The 20178-nt window shown below is 41.2% G+C and overlaps 2 protein-coding genes and 1 long non-coding RNA gene across 4 annotated transcripts; 1 reads left to right on the top strand and 2 right to left on the bottom strand.

Moving 5' to 3' along the window:
- Nucleotides 1–1951: 1951 nt before the first annotated feature.
- Nucleotides 1952–6579, top strand: LOC128454583 (transcription initiation factor IIB). Its single transcript, XM_053438002.1, has 7 exons — nt 1952–1966; nt 2067–2205; nt 3834–3967; nt 4408–4554; nt 5283–5412; nt 5831–6112; nt 6446–6579. Exons 1-7 carry the CDS (start codon nt 1952–1954, stop codon nt 6577–6579), a joined length of 981 nt encoding a protein of 326 aa, XP_053293977.1.
- Nucleotides 6580–7628: 1049 nt separating this feature from the next.
- Nucleotides 7629–13619, bottom strand: bcl6ab (BCL6A transcription repressor b). Of its 2 annotated transcripts, none has more exons than XM_053438189.1 (9): nt 13508–13619; nt 11593–11764; nt 11154–11375; nt 10184–11062; nt 9952–10076; nt 9654–9821; nt 9398–9528; nt 9172–9309; nt 7629–9030 (listed from the first exon to the last, which is right to left on the bottom strand). In XM_053438189.1, the coding sequence occupies exons 1-9, from the start codon at nt 13536–13538 to the stop codon at nt 8887–8889; spliced, it is 2010 nt and encodes a 669-aa protein (XP_053294164.1). In that variant the 5' UTR covers nt 13539–13619; the 3' UTR covers nt 7629–8886. The 2 variants fall into 2 exon arrangements, with proteins under 2 accessions (XP_053294164.1, XP_053294165.1); XM_053438190.1 differs by lacking the exon at nt 13508–13619 and adding an exon at nt 12047–13077.
- Nucleotides 13620–16588: 2969 nt separating this feature from the next.
- Nucleotides 16589–17778, bottom strand: LOC128454896 (uncharacterized). The gene is made up of 2 exons (XR_008341655.1): nt 17537–17778; nt 16589–16941 (listed from the first exon to the last, which is right to left on the bottom strand). It is a non-coding gene; the product is annotated as an uncharacterized LOC128454896 (long non-coding RNA).
- Nucleotides 17779–20178: the final 2400 nt, after the last annotated feature.

Here is a 20178-nt window from a genome sequence, read left to right as displayed (position 1 = left end):
AATATTTCTTATGAGTTATGAACTTTATGGTGTAAAAGCATCGGTGCATATGGACAAATGACAAACGAATCTGTTCACAACAAACAGCTACTTACCTACTACTTTTTAACCAAGATTTATTCTCATGTCTTCAGTATTTATATGAAATCAGTTAATTGACAATGACTCCATCGACATCAATATTGATACAGGCTGGCTTATCCTATAAAGACAAAGTGAAATGAATTGATGTTGAAGCAGACTGTTATTTATACTTTCCTGGCTAACCAGTAATTTAAAGTACCTCTCCACCAAGGAGTACAACTTGAAAAATAACAAAATGTTTTGATGACAGAAAGACATTTTGAAAATGTGTAAATAATCTCCTTATTCAATGCAAATGCAGAGAATGATAACTAAATTAAAGCATTAAATCATAGCATTGTCTATTGTTATGACATATGTGGTGTCAGTGATGGTAAATGTTAATAATGGAACCTTAAAAGGGCGACAGAGCTGCAATGACACATCAACAGCAGGTTTTACATGTGTCAAAGATAGCAATGGTATTGTAGTTAAAGTGACTGTAATATAAAAAGATCTTTGAAGTTAACAAGGCAACAACATTAATTGACATTAACAGATTGTTGTACATCGTTTTCCCTGAGACTTCTCTGTGGATCGGAAAGTACAACTGACTCAGTATTTGTAATATAAAACGCTATAGGCTAACACACCTTGAAATTGTCTCTACAGCGAGACCCAAAGCTATTGGACTAAAGACAAGTGAAGGAAAAACCTTTTTCTACAAATTTAGCAGATAAATGGAAATTAACAATATATTCAAACAACTACCCGAGTTGCATATCTGCAGAAAAAGACCAGATAACGAATCAGACAAAGATATAGATAATAGGCTACAGCAATATACATATGGAAATACCTGGAATCTACAGATGGTAATGGGGTGAAGTGTCCACTTGTCACTTTTGCACATTGTTACAGTACAAAGTAATAATGATGTTCTCAAAAGTTTTTTGACAGCAGCACCTGTAATATAGCACAGATGTATCCAACAGTAATATCGCTTTATATTTAAATGCTGCTCAAAAAACACAATTACTAAGCAATATGAGGACACGATACTTAAGAGAAAATTACATCTTTACCTTGTTCTCCTTGATCTTCAGGGAATAATGTAGATAAGTGTGCATCTACATTATGTGCTGCCTAGTTTAACTAAACCCCTGAATCTTATTTTCAGATGAAAACCAATACATCGTAAGAAATCAGCCATATAAACGAACGTGTTTCACAATACAAGTGGAGAAATACGGATCAATAATTCTGGGTGTTCACAACCGTAAAACGCTTATCAACATTCATAAACGACATATATATATCACAGGGAATAAGTCTCTTGTCCTCAAACAGGGTGGTAAATCTGGATTCTCATTTCAGATGCAGACCATTACCTGTTCAATTAGACCAGGGGTGTCCAAACTACGGCCCGCGGGCCATCTGCGGCCCGCCATCCATTTTAAATGGGCCCGCCTCAAAAAAAAATTTAAAGTCCGATGTGAGTGGCCCGGACTTCCGTATTTTTTTCAATATGTCGCCCTCGGGATAATAAGTTTGGACACCCCTGAATTAGACTCATTATTCCAGATATCTGTCTTGTCACTGTTCAGGAACAATGAATTTGGGTGTGGATCAAGCCTATGAATGCTTAATTAGGTAACACACACACATTTCAATAAAGTGAAGGATAAAGCACGAAATAGAAGCTATTGAAATACATGTAAAAATCTGTAAGTTACAAGGAGTTGAATTAGACAGTTGTAAATATAGGTTTATATATGTGATTATGTTATAAAGCAGTTTTTTTTGTAAAGGGTGGTTGGTGACGTATATTCACACACAGGGGAAAGGAAAGTGAAACACATCTGGATATTTCAACACTAATCTATAAATGTACCCTCTTATGGTAAATCAAAAGAACCATGGTTGTGTTACTTTTGTCTTTCTCTTTTCATACCCCATCCTTTCATTTTCCACCATTTCTTGTATTTCTTGTACATTGAGAGATTTTTTGTTTGTGTTCCTCCTCCAGCGGAGATGCTCTGGCCTTTACCAAAGTTCAGTGTCCCAACCACCCAGAGGCCATCCTGGTGGAGGACTACAGAGCAGGGGACATGATATGTCCTGAATGCGGCCTTGTAGTAGGTCAGTGTTTACCTCACGCATGTTTGTTTTTGAATCAGAGAGCACTCCGTCAAAACGGAAGGAGGAGGTCAACAGTAGTGTCTTCTCTAAGAGAGAATGTTTACATTATTTTTGTGTGTGTGTGTGTATGTACGTGTGTCCCCCGGCGCTCCGACCCCGCCCACTCACTCGGAGAGAGCCACAGTGAGCTCTGATCACGGAAGATGTTCGATCTAGAGACATGTCGTCTTCTCCTGTTAAACTGAATAAACAGCGCTAACAAGCAAGCCCCTGTTTGTGAGGCAGTATATTATCCATAGTGTGCAGGGGTAGGAAACCTTTACTATCAAAAGAGCTTGTGGGCGGACCTATGCCCGGGACCGGAGCACTCGCTACACACACACACACACACACACACACACACACACACACACACACACACACACACACACACACACACACACTCGCCCGCTCCTGGTATTTCATGATGGCCTGATACGGTGATGATTTAAAAAATGTACGTGACGTTCACTCACGTTCATCGTTACGTTCACGTTAATAATATGAAAACTGATTCGTTAAATTCAGCGTTCGCTAAACATATGCACAACATTGTACTGTACAGGCACTGCAGAGGGGCCGAAGAGCCGTGGGTGGCCGAACCCTGTGTGGAACCGAATTTCTATGGTGTATCGGACGTTTTTGTGGCAGCAGTGTCCATCACTTTTAGCTGTCCCCTGGAAACACTTCCGTTGTGTTGTGGCCTCTTCTTGCTGCGCGTTTGGCTTCTTGCTGCGCGTTTGGCTTCTTGCTGCGCGTTTGGCTTTTTGCAACGCGTTACGGTATTTGCTGCGCGTTTCTCTATTTGCAGCTCGTTCCGGTATTTGCAGCGCTTTTCTCTTTTTGCAGCGCGTTGCTGTAATGTGTTGTGTTGTGTTGTGAAATTGATGAAGATGTTTTTTTACTTTGCTGGTGTTTTGTCAACTTGCATGTGTTTTCTTAAGTTGCCGTTCGTTGAGCTTTCAGGGCCACCGTAGTACGGTGTATTCAGTATTGCACAATCTTCTGCTTAATAATTCCACAGGGATATAATTGAGCCAAACTAAATAACAGAGTGAATGTGGTTTTATGTGCACAGACTGTCTGTGCCAGTGATTTGTGGAACTTGAACCCAATCTGTTATTTTCATCAGTTACCTTGTTCCATCTTCGAAATTGAAACCTCATCCCTTGGAAGGAAAAAAAAGTTATCACTATCTGATCAAAAACGTAGCCATCAATACAAAAGACTGAAAGGAGACAAACGAGACTGACGCTTTGTGTTTAACCCAAAGTTAAGTACTGATACATTAAAAACTCAGGATAGTGTTTGCAAAGGGAAAACGGGTTAATCCAGAGTGAAGATGTTTCTGGATATTATTACAGAATCAGAATGGAACACATAATCTATATTGAAATAAACTTGTAAATACACTTTCATTATAATCATCCAGCAAATCAAAGCTGCTTAGAATTCATGTGTAAAAGATTTAACTTGGGCCTTATTAAAGTTCAAAATTCTTATTCTTATAATCTTATGATTTTATGATGTTAAGATGTTATGATGTTATGATGTTATGAGGTTATTCTTACCAAATTGTTCCTCCTCAGGTGACCGTGTGATTGATGTGGGTTCAGAGTGGCGGACGTTTTCTAATGAGAAAGCCCTTAAAGACCCCTCCAGAGTGGGAGACGCCCAGAACCCACTGCTCAATGGAGGAGACCTCACCACCATGATCGGCAAGGTGAGCGTTACAGTTACAGTCGCTCCATGACCTCGCAAGTTTGATCATTGGAAAGATGTGAGAAAACTTAGAGTGATTTTAATTACTCACATTTTTGTTAAGATTAGAGGATGTGGCGTAGGTTTCTTGACTGACTGAAATTCCAAAGCCATGTATAGAAATACAAAAGAATATGTAAAAATAAAAGGTATTTTTCCATTTTCCTTCAGAATGACTGTCAGATCCCTTGTTTTTCTGGATTATTCAATACATTGTTTCTTGTTCAACTTGCATTATATGCATGTAATAACTTTTTTATACTTAGCGTGTTTATGCAGGTCAAGCCAGTAAAAGGCAATTATTGAACAACCAGTCAAACACAACTTCAGAGTTATGAGGGCTTCTCTTGAAATACAGTTGCAATCATTTTTAAGAATACATTTTCTTTGTTTCCACCCCAGGGAACTGGTGCAGCTAGTTTTGATGAGTTTGGAAACTCAAAGTATAAGAACCTGCGAAATATGAGCAGCTCCAACCGGGCCATGTTCAATGGCTTTAAAGAGATCAGCAACATGGCAGATCGCATCAACCTTCCAAGAAACATCATAGTAAGTTCACGTCACTGTTCTCTGAACCTGGTTTGGTTCAGACGATACCACAACACAGTTGTGTCTCTGTTAGCGACAGGCATGTTCAAAGTCAGCTGAATCATAGAAGACATAGAGGACGTTTTCAGATATGACCTGTGGGGAAAATCAGGAGAATTGACTATGGAGTTTATACATTCACAACACAACACTCTTGACATTTAAGTCTTTTGTTTTCGAGCGGGGAACACCCTGGGGAACCCCCGACTTAAAGCAGCTAGAGAGAGAAACGAAAGCCACATGGAACAAACATGGTGATCAAGAGAAACAAAACAGAAACTCGTGGTGATTATGTAAATCTGTGTAGGAATGTATAAGTGTATAGACAAACACTGAAGACTGGAGTCTCTGGAAGCTACAAAAACTGTTTTATCTGGGGTCTGTGTCTCATGAAGGGTTCAATCTCATCATGTGTGTGTGTTCTGGGATGTAAGTCTCCTGTTTTACATAAAATGTAAAAGAAATATATATTAATGATGTGAAGGAAATTGTGATTTTTAATTGAAATAAAAAAGACGAGTGGATATGTGTAGAGACGCAAATTGTGATATCGTGACTGTTTTTGCTCAATTGAAGTTCTTATTTGCGATTTCATTAGAAAACACAATTGAATACAAGAAGATTGTCGTTTCGATTTGCTAATAATTGCTAGTAATGAGTTTGCTGTAAATAATCTTCTTGCTCTGCAGAACAAATCCAACAACTTATTCAAGCAGTTGTATTCTCAGAAGAGTCTGAGGGGACGAGCCAACGATGCCATTGCTTCAGCTTGTCTCTACATCGCCTGCAGACAAGAAGGTGTACCGAGAACTTTTAAAGGTCAGAATCATCGGTTAGATTGTTAAAGTCACAGCTGCTCTTGAAGAATGATATTTCTCACCACTAGAAGAAATTCTGCATGAATGCAAACAGGTCTCCCCAATTCTTGAAGATGCTTGAGAATTTACTTACGTTAATTTAAATTCTAGATACGTATTTCTCCTTAGTTAAGAGAAAATGTTGTTAATAAAGAAATAAGGAAGGAATTTACTCCTGTGACTAAATAAGACTATGATCGTACTGTTTGAAAAAACAAATTAAATAAAAGAAAAGGATCTATGATCTCTCTTCTCTCATCCTGCCGTGGAAGTATCAGGAGGACAAAGCCCCTCGAAAAACGCGGATATTATTATGACAGTCAGTTTTCTTTCTCAGTCCAAATTAATCTCTTCCACTGATCTCCTCGTTTTCTCCACAGAGATCTGCGCCGTCTCTAGAATCTCCAAGAAGGAGATTGGTCGATGCTTCAAGCTGATCCTGAAGGCGCTGGAGACCAGCGTGGACCTTATCACCACGGGAGACTTCATGTCCCGCTTCTGCTCAAACCTCGGGCTGCCCAAGCACGTGCAGATGGCGGCCACCTATATCGCCAGGAAGGCCGTGGAGCTGGACCTGGTGCCCGGCAGGAGCCCGATCTCTGTGGCCGCGGCAGCTATTTACATGGCCTCCCAGGCCTCCGCAGAGAAGAAGACCCAGAAAGGTGATTGATGATCTACTGAGTTTAGACCAGAGGTGGAACAGACATATCTGTACAATTCTTAGATAAAATAAAAGCTTGGTCCCAGCCTGAAAATGGGAAGGGTCCAAATAAAGGGTGAACAGGTTCAGGAAAGACTGTAAAGTACATGTTATTGTTAATCTATGTATTTGTAAACAAGAAAGAAAGTTGTGGGAATTGGTAACTGTATGATGTTATAAGAAGATCCAGATCCTAAATGATGCTTCTCCACTTACTTATTGTTGGAAATGCATCAGAAGTCAGTAGATTTACTGCTGTTCAAACATTTCAGCTTTGTCTCTGAACCTTCCACAGAAATCGGAGATATCACCGGGGTCTCAAACTTCACAATGAAACAGTCATACCGACTCATCTACCCGCGAGCTGCGGAACTTTTCCCTTCAGTCTTCAAATTTGACACGCCCGTGGACAAGCTGCTCCGGCTGTGAAGACGCTGCCTGCACTGTTTATTTTTTATTTTTGTTTTAACAAAATAAATCCTATCTTTGTTGAATTTGGGCGATTTTTCTTTGTCTCTTCAAAAGACTTCAGGCCCTTTATCGAGGCGCTCTCACAGGAATAAGATGGACACATTCCAGTTCTGAAGAAAGCAGACTGAACTTACAGTATTTCATTTGTGTGTATATACTGTACTATGTATATATGTCCAAGTGGGAATGGGAAACGTGATGCTTGCAAACTTAGGCTGGTTTCACACTGTATACATAAACAATTTTAGTCAGTAAAAAAGTTAGTTTGTTAGTTAATAAAAAAAGGATTTTCAGTAGAACATGGTAATCCTTTTATGGTTTAAATAACATTAAAAACATTTTTTTACATAAAATCTTTCACTTAATTGATTTAATGTCGCCGCAGGAAGGAAACCTCATCTGAGTGACTATCAGATCTGCACTTGTATACTCTCCTTATCATTGCTAAGAAAGCTATCCTGATGAACTGGAAATCAGGGAAGGCCATCAGTACCACAGTCATCTATTCAAATCTACTAACTTCATTAATTACACATCAATGGAAATATGATCTCCCTCAATTAAAAATCAGAACGATGACTTCAATTTAATCTGGGATCCATTCACTTTATCAACCAACTTCACTAATTTCCTCCTTTTGTCTGCCATCAGACACACACACACATTTTATTAATTTATTTTTTGACATACTCGCATGCATTACACACATATACCCATAAACACACACACACACACACAATTTACTCTCTACGCTCTCTTCACTGCCCTTTTGAACCATGATAGTAACATGGTAATAAAGTGTATTGCTTATTAAGAATGAATAGTACTCGATGGAAGTAATCATGTAATGGTTAAAACTAATTTTGTTTAGCGTGTTTGTTGACCAGAAATGATTATCCATAGGAATGAACAGCAGGGGGAGTCAGAGAGAGGGTTCAGCCTGTGAATATATACAAATACTTAAAGGTTTTGTTATAAAGAATGAACAATGCTGTTGGAAACAATGCTACATAATAAACGTTTATTTTCATTTTTTAAATATATATATGTGTATATATATACACATATATATATATATATATATATTGTACACACATACACATGTATGTAAATTGCAGTTGCAAAGACATTTGCTTACATATTACTAATATTCCTGAGCGTTTTAGCTTGAGCGTATCTGCACCTTATGAACGATACACAACAGATTGTCAGATTTCATAACATTAGTACCTGACATGCATACAAACAATGACAGGGCAAAGTACCGAATGCAACATCACAAAAGCAGCTTATATCTTCCATATTACCAAACTGAAAATGCTTAAATAGCTAGTCAGACAATAGAAAAGTGTGAATGTAAGGCACTATGAATACACTGATACATATAGGTGCACTATAAAACATAGGGTTAGATGAATACAACCTAACTTTAATGATCCTGTGGCACCGTGGATCATTGCAGCACCAAAATTAATTAAGTAAAGAAAAAAAAAAAAAATAGACTATAAATAAGAATTTAGCAGGTGCTGGACATTGGGGTTTGAACAAACAATTTCAACGGGTCAACATTTAAAGTAGAAACATTTAAGTATGAAAATATATGAATCACAGCATTATGAGTATGTGCAAAATATGAACAAAAGCCTAAAAATATTGAGAAAAAAATATGTACAAAGCAATTTCTAAAATGAACGTCAATCTGTGCATGAACCACATGTAGCGCAAACTGGGAAATGGCTAAATAACAAGCCCTCGTGGTGTCAAGTCAGTGAAGCTCACTGCGCGTGACCCAAACAAACTCAATATATTCGTACTCTGCCAGCAGATGGCAATGTGGAAATATATATTATCTTATTTACAAAAATAGAGTAACGGCATGAACTTTGACCACATTATTTGGGGATATTCATACCATAATCGAAAGCAGAACTGTAACAGTGGTTCTCAATCCGAATGACAAAGAGGACTGTCCTCCAATGCTGACATTCAGTTACGTAATTTGTAAAATAGAGATATACCTGCTCAGAATCACATTCAAAAATGTACACTCTGCTTTTACACATTCACACAGAAGCATGGACTTCTACAATCTTAAACTAAGAGCTACCAAATACTGAAGAGCTTACACAAAGTCATATGCATCATTTACAAATGCATACGTGTTTATGTTTCTGTTTCGAAAAAAAATAGAAACTCTTTTGACAACATGGTGGCCTATGTAAAACCGGTGGGAAAGAAATGGCACATAAGAGGACTGCGGCCCACTCAGCAGGAGGTCACCAGGCCTGTGGCGATGTTGCTGGGAGTCCTGCGATACTGAGCCTTGGTGTTGGTGACTGCCCCGTGCTTCTGTCGGAGGTGAAGCCTCAGCTGACTTTTGTGTCTGAAGTGGAGGTCACATTTTTCACACTAAATAGGAAAATGAAAATAATTAATTTCAACCACTTTGCACTTGGACATTTTAATCCCCCCCTCTACACACACACACACACAGTTTGAGTTAATCGCTGACACAGTGGCTTAGGAGACGAAACTGACAAAGCAGCTTACATGATAAGGCTTCTCTCCGGTGTGAATGCGCATGTGGCTCTTAAGTGTCTGAAGGTGGCGGAAGTGTGTTCCACAGATCTCGCAAGGGTACGGCTTCTCTCCGGTGTGAATTAACACATGAGCGCGAAGATGGGCCACCTGGAAGGAAAATGGAAAACACGTTTAATATAGACAGACCGGAGGTTGACATTGTGCAAAGCTTTAGTATAGATGTGGCTGTACTCACTTGAACAAATCGAGAGCCACACGTCTCACACTTGTATGGCTTTTCTCCAGAGTGGATGCGGGTGTGAGTTTTGAGGTTGGCTGGTCGGTTGAACTGAGCACCACAGATGTTGCAATGGTACGGCTTCGAACCTGGTGGTTGAGATCAGAGGGTTGTGCTTTTAATAACACAGTCACATCCCTAAAGTCCACTTGATTGTACCTTTAGAAAGCCAGCAGTTACTTTTTCATTTTATTATTAACCGTAAATTACTTACCAGTATGAACCGTCTTGTGGCTGGCCAGGTTGCCCTTGTAACGGAAGGCGGCCTGGCAGCAGTCACACTTGTATGGCTTGTCACTGTGGACCTGGACCATGTGATCTTTGAGGGAATCTTCATCTGTGAACTTGAAGTCGCAGCCATTGCAGAAGTATGTATTGTTTTCTGTGGAAAGAAATAGTCACCTGAGTAATCCTGCGCAAAGTCTTTCTAATTGGGAAAAGTGGTCTCAGCCATTTTGACCCGACATATTCTGTATTGACACAACAGTAAGGGCCTTTGAGTCTGCACGTACCACAGCTGGAGGAGGAATACTCGCGTAGTTTGGTAGTTTCTTCTCTGCTGTATGAGTCTGGAGACAGGTGACCCATCTCCATGCGCGGAGGGCTGTCACACCCACAGGAGGAGCATCTGCGGTGGCTGCACACAGAAGGAAGACCATTAAGTTAATTTGAAGTTATCGTATTATATTAAACAAATGTATAGTATGTTTCATTTATTGTTTTGACATTGACATGAAGTTTTACCTAATGCTGCTGCACGTGCTGCTGCCGCAGCTGTCAACACTCTGAGACTTGGGGATGTCTTCTCTGTGCTCGCTGGCTCCCTCGTCTGAATGGACCTCGCTGTCTCCACCTGTTCCTATACTCCTGCAGGGGCTCAGCATTGGGGAAAGGGATATGGCTTCAGCGTTGCCTCCCTGAGACTCTTTTTCATTCTCATCGGGAGTTTGGTTCATGACGATGAACTTGTACTTCTTCCAGTTGCGGGCCTTGGTGTCTGCTGGGTAGTCTGAGGGCTGTTTGAGGCTCATGGATGCATTTCTGCTGCTGCTGGACTCGGTAGGCGAGTTTGGCTGACAGTCAGATCTGAGTGGGCTCTGAGGGCTACAAATCACACCTTTGCTAAAGCCCGGACACAACCTCAGGCAACTGGTTTGCGGGTGCTGAATGTTTTCTTCCTCCATTGGAGCAGCAAGCCCGTGATTGCTCACGTGGTCTCCTGCTGGTTGGATGATATTAGTGGGGCAACTGGAGTGTGATGGCACCGGATGAGAGAGCATTGTGGTGGATTCATTGTGAGCTATGTTGGGGTTGGGTACCTGCGAGCATTGTGTTTGGGACAAAGAGACACCTCTGGGAAGGGTTGTAATCTTATGCGGGTCTTCAAACTTCCCATCATGGGCTTGGATGTCACCATAGACGTGATAGGAGCCAGATGTGTTGATGCCCCTGAAGACATTGGGAACGGTGCCCCGGCACTCCTGGAAAGGGGAGATGGTTGATGTGTGGTTGTTTCTAAAGTCTGGCTCTTTCTCATCGGCAGGCCTCGATCCAGGGATCTCCTCAGCCAGATGTAATGAGTTGGTCTGCACCACTCCAGGCTCCATATTGAGAGAGTGATGCCTGCAGAAACACATTCAAATGCAAGTCAGGTTCATTCAATTTTTTAGCAAGTCAAGAGATGTGTCTAATTACACAATCTGCTGTCTTTTACCTGGAGTTGATGAACCTGTGGCAGGTGTCAACCACGTGTTCCATCTGGAGATAGATGGCTGTGTTCATGGTGGCCAGGACCAGGCTGTCTTTGAGGTTCAGACAGGATGAGTACATGAAATCCAGCAGAATGGAGAAACCCTTGGGGTCCACTTTGGGGTCTAAGCTGATGGCACTAAGGTCTGAATTCGCTGGGTTCATGAAAACGGAATAAAAGAAGCCACTGTAAAAGAGAAAGAGACAACATGTTTAATCATCTGTAAAGCTTAGACTGCACAACTCTGGATCAGTTTTTAGGAAGGTGTGACTGTGACAAGGGCCTTTATTCAGTGAGCTCAATCTGATGAAAACGTACCACAATTCTAGTTCTTTGACAGGTTCAAAATAACAATGCGTATTCATATTGCTGATCGGGTGTCAGATTTCATGATGGTGCATACCTGCAGGCCACCAAGATGGCCTTGTGAGCATGAAAGGGCTGCCCATCCACCTGTATGGTGACGTCGGTCAGGATGTTCCTGCTGCGGAGACGGTTGAAGTTGAGCAGCACGTCACCTGCGTGGCGTGTGAATTGGATACAGCCATCTGCCGTTGTGGCCATGGTGTCACAATCTGAACCAGGGGGAAAAGTAAATAATAAAGTGTGAATCACATGTGACTTTAAATGGGATCTACTGCTAAATAATAGCACACTGTAATACGCCGACACAAATTTGAGTATATCAGAGCTAATATGAACAAAAACTCTGTTTTGTGTGACATAACTTCAATAATTAATAATACTATATACACTATAAAACAAACTAAGGCTTTCTAACATCTTTGAAGAAAAAGTGTATGATACACTGAGGCAATAGTCATAAAGCCCAAAAGACAAATAAATCAATATATCACCTTTTTTTTTTTAATATACAAGATCATATATAGTCTTAGAACTTCCGGCTGATACACAGATCTAACACAAGCCAGGTGCCCCCAGGATTTAAAATCACAACAAGCTTTGGAGCCAACGTGTCTTGACTCCTTTTTATCCGAGGGTGGCGCCATCGCACAGAGAAGTAAAGGGAGGGGAACTGAATCCCGGAGCGACGCCTTGCTTCTTGTTATTGGGCGTTAATGTCTGTGTTATTACATATGATCAATGTCTTTCACACAACATTATTACCCCCCCAAAACTGCGATTTATTTTCAAGGCCTGTTCTTTTAAGTTTAGCACAAAGTCCAGTATCATTATAGAGGAAACAACAAAAAGACGAAACTACAGATCATAAAGGAGCATTTAAAAAAAAAACGACTGCAGATGTCAAGACAGCCTCGTGCTGATGGAGTGTTTGTTCTGAAGCAGAGTTCCGTGTGTGTTCTCTGAGAGGCAGCAGCAGCAGCAGCAGCCTGAGTGGGAGCAGACGGGGAGCTGCAGTTGTAAACGTGTGTTTGACGTTGAGCACATTCCGTCCTGGCCGCTCAGATTAGGTTGCCAGTGCACAGCGAGGTTTCCTGTTCCCCTCATCCCCGTTTAACCCATTAACATTCACTCCCCACTGCAGATCAACTCGCCCGGCCGAGTTATTTCCAAACCCTTCAAACATTAAGACCACGGCGGGGGTTTAAACGGGACGTGGCTTTAGCGGAGCGATCAGTTGTTTGCTGCGTAACTTCGGCAGAGCGCCAGCGAGCGGGCCAGCACAAGCACAAGCCCGCAACAACTTTTCGAGAATACGGCGAAAGTGCGCACATCTCTCCGCGCTGCTGTTGAACGTGTTATCAAAACATGTCTGCGCTCGGGTTCACGTGAATGCGCACGAGTCGTCGGCTTTGCTCGGCGATGGGAAGACTTAAAGTGAAGTGTAAAGATTGTTTGACGACGGGAGAAGAAGATCCGCAAGTGACACTGAACCAGACCGACCGGGTCCTGTTGCGCCACTTTCGCTCGAACCCCCCCCCCCCCCCCCGCCCTAACTTTCCAAAACACACGTCAGATAAAACCACAACATTCATACATGAAGTCGAAGAGACTCCAGCTGAAGCTAAACAAAGCTGCGTTGGCCAATGTTTCCATCTCGCTGCTCTTTTAAAACTACATGTGTGGACAAAGTTCGTCTGAATCCAAAAGCGCACACCCTTAGCCGCACTTTCGTCTCAAACACAAGCAAAGACGCACACGGCTGTCAAAGAAAAAAGCAAACAAAGTCACACTTTCAAATCTGCTACTTCACTTCTAAGTCAAACACATTATTCAAAGCACTATAAGTAAAAGCTGGGTCTCCCCGGTGCAGCCCGAGCGGCCACATGAGCCCGCTTGCTACTTCACTACACTTCTGACCTAATTCAGAGAAAATGGGAAGGAAAAAACGTCACCTTGTAAAAGTTTCCTCGAAACTCTGTGCATATCCAGTTCTGAGAATCCAGTTCTAAGAAACACAGCAGCTCAATTCTCGGAAATTTAACAGAGGACCGTACCATTCTGCCCAGCGCGGGGGAGCCGCTTCCAGCCGCGAGCCTCTGTTCGCCGCCCCACCGCGTATGCCATTAAACACAACACACGGCTGCGCGACAAACTCCACTGTTAAGACATGTTTCAATGTTTGTTGCGGAGTTTATTCGCCATTTTAACGGTTGTTGAGTTTTTTGTTCGACGTATGCTCATTTCCCCGTGAAGTGGTTGGCTCCAAATGCAAGGTCAGCTGACCGAGTTATAAATACTGAGGGGAACATGAGAACATGTTGTCTCTGTAAACCTGCCCGAGATCCCGAGAACATTTGCGAAAAGGCAGTCATCTTCAAATAATCAAAAAATATTAGTTGGTTAGTTCTGACACATGAGTCTGATCTGTTCTTTTATTTCCTTGCCCTGAAAAACTGCTTCAGACGCAGGAGCCGTGTTTCACCCAGTTCAAATGATGAAGAAAACTATTGGGAGTGACACATGTCATGTCAATTTAATATCATTTAATATTTGACACGCTATAGTCTTGCAAATTCTTTATTCCTGTCAGTGCTTTAATTACTTGTCAGATATGTTTGCACTGAACACTTGACTGGCCTTCTGGGAAAAACCTGCAACACTGGTTACTGTCAATGATCTCACATCCTTGTGTGTGTGTGTTCCTGTCCTTAAGACCCTCCAGAGTGAGGACATTTTCAGAAAGTGAGGACATCTTGACCGGTCATCACTATTTCAATGTGCTGTTTTAGGGTTAAGACTTGTTTTTAAGGTTATGATTAGGTTTAGGTTTTCAATTTGGATGGTGAAGGTAAGGTTAAGGGGCTTTGGAATGTATTATGTCAATGAGTGTCCTCACTAAGATAGAAGTACAAACATGTGTGTGCGTGTACTTGTACAGATACCATTTTTGAACATTTTGAGAGGGGACATTGGGGAGAGTGTTGTCTGGTCACTTTCAATGGGCTGTTTGAGGGTTGAATCTCGTTTTTAGTAATAGTGTTAGGGTTAGGCATTTAGTTGTGATGATTAGGGTAACAGGATGGGGAAGGCATTATGCCAATGAATGTCCTCAGGAGTGCAATGTTGTGTGTCTGTGTACGTGTGTGTGTGCGTCTGTGTCCTCAACCCCCATAAAGGCTTACTTGCACTCATGTATGTTCCCACCACTTCCTGTCTCACCGTCCCAGCTGTGCATGAATCTTGTTAAAAACTCTGAGTAACAACTCAGCATTTGAGTCAACAAATCACAAAACAAACTTCCCTTCAACCAACAACCAACAAGAGCTTTTCAGAGAACCCCCTAATCAAAAGCGTCTGGATATGCAATGAGTGGCATGCACACAATAATGCAATGGTAAGATCATTAAGATCAGTCAGTGTGTAATGACATATTCCTGATCACTCTCTTTATGACTTGCTCGTGATTAACAGTGAGTCTTCAGCTAAATGCCTCAATGCAGGACCTAATTATTACCCCCTTATCATGTATCTGTGACTATTTCTGTCTTTCTTCATGTAAAGTGGTTGGTTCCTCACCAGCTACTTGGCAACTGCTCAGGAATTTGTACCTTATGCAACCTGCTACCTTAGTCTATTCTGTACCGTGTTCATATGCAGCCTGTATGTTAAACATTATCTGGGAATATGGTGAAGAGAGTTTTCCTTCAGCTCTGTGCATGTGATCAAAGTGTAGCTTACTAATTATGCAGTATTATTATCAATTATTATGACTTAATGAAGTTACATAGAACAACATTTTATCCACTAGGATCGCAGTAATGGAGAATTAGAGCGAGATAATTGTGACTCCACTGAGGATTGCCTCTGTCACATGAATATAAACAATCAGGGCAGAAAGACATTCAGACTCGATAACAGGCTTTGGACTTGATGCAGCATTTTCCTCTACTTATATGTGTATGGCAGTCGGTTGGTCAGTGGATTTATATTCTGCATATTAACATGCTTCAATGAGCACTGCACACACCTTAGACTTTCCCATTAATAAAACAGTCTCCAAAATATATAATATTGTATATCGCTATCCTGTCGTTGTCTTTTTCATTTATTATTTGAATAAAGTAGTCACTTACAAACAATACTACCAATACATTTGACTTTGCTAAGATTTTCTAATCTTTGTGAAGTACACATTGTTCTTCAACAAGAAACAATTTTCAAATTCTATCAAATGATAATTGGCACCTCTGTGTAAATCCTGGCCCCTGATTTAGAAAAGTCCTCGATGTGCCACTGAATAACAGACAGGCAATATAGCAGCATTAAGAGCATTAAGAGTAAAAACAGCTATTGTATTGTGGCTTAATTTGTCAGCCTTCCTCCCACCCACACAAAGCAACTACCTGACATACACTTTGCAGAGAAGGAAAAAGTCTCACGCTAAATCTCTCCTCATAAAAGAAATGTGCAGTGCAGCTCAACTGGTCTAATTACAGCTGTTCAGGTGGCTATGACAACACATCTCTTTCAGCTTTCACCCTCGCTGTTTTTCCCCTGCGGTTATCTTCAGTGGCCCAAGTTTCTGTGGGTTGTTCATCTTCACATCCTTTTGAAAGAAGCAGTGTTTGCTGGTCCGAACGATAACAGACAACACTTGTTCGGTCGGCGGCAGAAAACCAACTTCTGCTCTACTGGTGCAGTTGTTTGTTCACAGGCAAGAGGATGCAGAGATTTGATTAGTCAGCCTTTTCCTGTCTTATATCAGTGCAGCATCTCCAACTTCACATTAGGCTTTGCTGCGGCGCAGGAGCAGATAAGACTGAGCACACGTGAATTGCACAACCTGGTGTGCGTCACATATACATTCATATAGTTTGATTTCTAACATTTATCACAGAAATATTGTGGTTGAGGGTTGTTTTGCAGAATAAATGTCTGTCAGTCTGTTTTTTTTCCCCATGGGACACAAAACAATCGAGCTGAAAGAAATAGGTATTGAAGTTTCTCACAAATCAAGGTCGACGCCACTGAAATAAAACATGACTCATTCATAATTTTATTTATTTAAACTGTTAGTCCCTATCTGGGTCGCGTTCGAAAAATACAGTCCTACATTTCCCATAATGCAGCTTGATGGCATCCGTCATTAGAGCCCTCCCTCACAGGTAAATGTCCACACATCCTTCTCATCACCTCCAGTTTGTATTGTAGACTTACGACAGAGCGACAGTTCCTCCAGAGCCACAGAACCCATTATACATCCATTCATTAACTATACCGCTAATGCTTTGAGAGTCTCAGGGGGCAGCTGGAGCAAATCCCAGCTGACAGCGGGCAAAGGGCGGTGCACCTCCCAGACAGGTCGCCAGTCCATCACAGGGCCGACCTACAGAAACGAGCAATGGTCTATGGTCAATTTAGAATCGCCAATTAACCGGCATCAATCAATCAAAAAATCAAAAAATCATTCAATCAAAAAATATATGTACAGCACATATATAAAAAAATCACATGTATCACATTGGGGCTTAACAAGGTTCAGCATCCTCTGCCCTTAATCCTCAACAAGAGTTAGGAAAAACTAGCAAAAAAACATATTTACAAGGGGGAAGAACATAGAAACCTCACAGAGAGCCACTTGTGAGGGATCCCTCCCCCAGGACGGACAGAAGTGCAATAGATGCCATGTGTAACTGAGAACATCAGCAAATATAGCAGTATTCACAACACTGACAAGAATAAACAGTTTGTAACATAACAGAAAGTAAATTAATTGAGTGGACATATTGTATATCAAGCAGTCTTGTTGAAAAGGATAACATGTCATTGGACTGTGGGTAGAAGCTGGAGTACCCAGAGAAAACCCCACACAGACACAGGGAGAACATGCAAACTCCTCTCAGAAAGACTCCCAGCCAGATTTGAACCAGGACCCTTCTTGCTGTAAGGCGACAGTGCTAACCACTGGCCCCAGTACTAACCTTGACTGGCATGATTTAGATAGGAAAATCGGTTGACTGGCCCTGAGCCTTTAAAAAATCCAAAAATATACCAAACTTTGTTATTTGTCTCTGATTATGTTCCCCGTAGAACAAACAGACGTCCGTTCTCATTTTCTGCAAGGCCCCTCGGAAGAATGCATGTCATGAAAACAACTCATTATGGGATCTTGACGACCCTGGAACTTATTCGCTCCTGTTCTTCATCTCTCCTGCTCAGCTAGTTGAAGAGTCTGGAGCTGTGTGATAACAAGCTCTCCCCCCCACCCCCCTCTCATGAACTCTTCTGACCTGGGGCCTAGACGCAGACGGATATCAACGTGCCTGTCCCAAAACATGACCCAGGCACATGGTTGCCTGACAGGGATCAGAGGTCACATCAGTAAAATAGGGCTCTGAAACTACCCCAGTCTTAACAGACACACGGCCCGGGGCAGAAAAGAGGGAAGCATTAATTTCCGTTGAACTAGGAGCATGCACTTGAATTTGGAGAGTGTGCACAGGAGAAAAATAAATTTCAAGATCTTTGTGATTGCAACATACTGACACGGCTATTTTTTTCCACCAACCTACCATAGAAAGGCAACATATGCTATGAAGCTTCTTAAAAATAGAGAAGCATAAAAGTAAAACAAAAACCCCTGACTCAGTGTCACTTTTAGCAGATGTTGATAAGTTAACCCACAAACCCTGGACACTACTGAATGTGCAAAGTCTATGTGAGCTGAACATTGTGACCTTTCAACTGCTTTGATGAAGCATGCATGTAACTCACTTAGACGCGTATACATTTAAAGTGCAGGTGTTATGCGTTCTTTGCGTAATAGTCACTGAACCTCTGGTGACCCCGGTGCATCCAGTACATTGTGGGGCCAAACTGCAAATACTGTGTCGGACTTTGCAGATAAGTGGAGAACGGAACGTGTTTTACTGTGGATGGGAAAAACCTGATGCAGTCGGTGGTGGTGTGACTCTTCCTCAATCAAAGAAGCACGTCACATATTTATATTGTCACTAACCCAAAAACAACATATGAACGAGGGTATTAGTCAATGTATTGATAAGTCGATCAACAAAAGAAAATGTATGTTTTTTTAATAAATTAATTTTTTTAGTCTGTTTTTAGGCAAAAATGCATCAATCCCATAGTCCATAGTGCGAAAGAAAGAGAAAGGCTTCTCTCTCCAGTCAATATAGATGTTAAAGTGTAAATGAAATACAAACAATAAATAAAAGCATAAAAGCAACAATCAAAGCGGCAAGACATTTTGACATTAACATGAATTACAATATGCAGCGAATAGAATACAACTTAATAATGCTTTCTTAATTGTGAGGATTCGTTTTTTCTTTGTCCTATATGTGATATCTTCTTTTTCTTCTTTTAATAAGTTACTTCAACACATTGACTTGTTACTTATAGGAAACTGTACCAGGCATTTCCTGATACACAATGTAAGACAGGGTAAGAGCATGAGGTCTGCTGACGTTTAGTAGAGAAAAGGGAACATCTTCAGTTACGTCACCAGTCGGTATGAATAAAGAGCAGGCACATATTTCACCTTAGGCAACTGTACAGATTATTGTTTTAAAATGAAAACATTACGAAACGACCATATTGTTTGCTGACAATGGTCCTGCTGTTGTGTATCAGGGCTGAAGATTTTATAAAAGTTTCACATTAGAATAAAGTCAAATTACATTTTGGTTATTCCTCATCAAACAGGAACCTCAGCTCCAGTTTCCACAACCTGGCGGGAGAATGTTAAACCCATCGAGTTTCCTCTCAGCACTTGAGAGGTACAATTTGTATTCCTACTTTGGGTTGCTTTTTTGTAATTGCTTAACGGAACCATCTCATCTTATTTTTTCGTTGAGACCCGAGCTTTCGTTGTTTTTACAGGTGCACAAAGAATTTGAGCTGGAAGGAATTCAGAGCATTGCTGTTCCATCCTGCTTCGGCTGAGCACAAGATAACAGCAGCCACGCATTAAAAAGAGGCTGATAGCTAGAGTTATGATTCCTCATTTCACATTAAGTGAAATCTTCAGCACACCAACATTAAAACCATGCATTTAGATTCAGCATCCCCACCGAGCTCCTAATTGTTTTTCTAAAGTCAAAAACAGGTTTTTATCTCCAGCTGAAATATGAATCACAGTGTTTGGAGCATCTCGTTAATCTCAAGTCGTCGGAGGACAGCCACTGTCGTCCTCGTGGACCAACCTTGAATAAAACGCCCAGAGGGGAGACATGAATGGCGGCTTTGTTGTGCTGAAGCAAAGAATGCATCCTCAGTTGTAGGTGGCTAAATGGATTGTACATGCAGAGGAAAGGTCAACACTGAGTGAAGCACTGTGCAGTAAATCATGTGGAAAGCAATGTGTCACTTTCTGACGGCCGGTCAAGACAACACACACCTCTACGCCGGAATTCATTGAAAATATATTATTACATACAGTTGACGGTTTGTCACCGGCTTGAAAGGTCATGCTCTTTTTTCTTTCCCTGTTTGTAATCATTTATTTGCTTTTATTCTATTTATTAGCATCTTTTTTTGCAAGCGTCTTTATAGTTTGCACTTTGAGATAATGATCATGACGCATAGTTAGATCAGCAGCCAA

Source organism: Pleuronectes platessa, chromosome 13 (genome assembly GCF_947347685.1).
Source record: "Pleuronectes platessa chromosome 13, fPlePla1.1, whole genome shotgun sequence".
Lineage (NCBI taxonomy): Eukaryota > Metazoa > Chordata > Actinopteri > Pleuronectiformes > Pleuronectidae > Pleuronectes > Pleuronectes platessa.
Note: the sequence above shows the minus strand (reverse complement) of the source record. Positions and strands in the feature narration are given on the sequence as shown.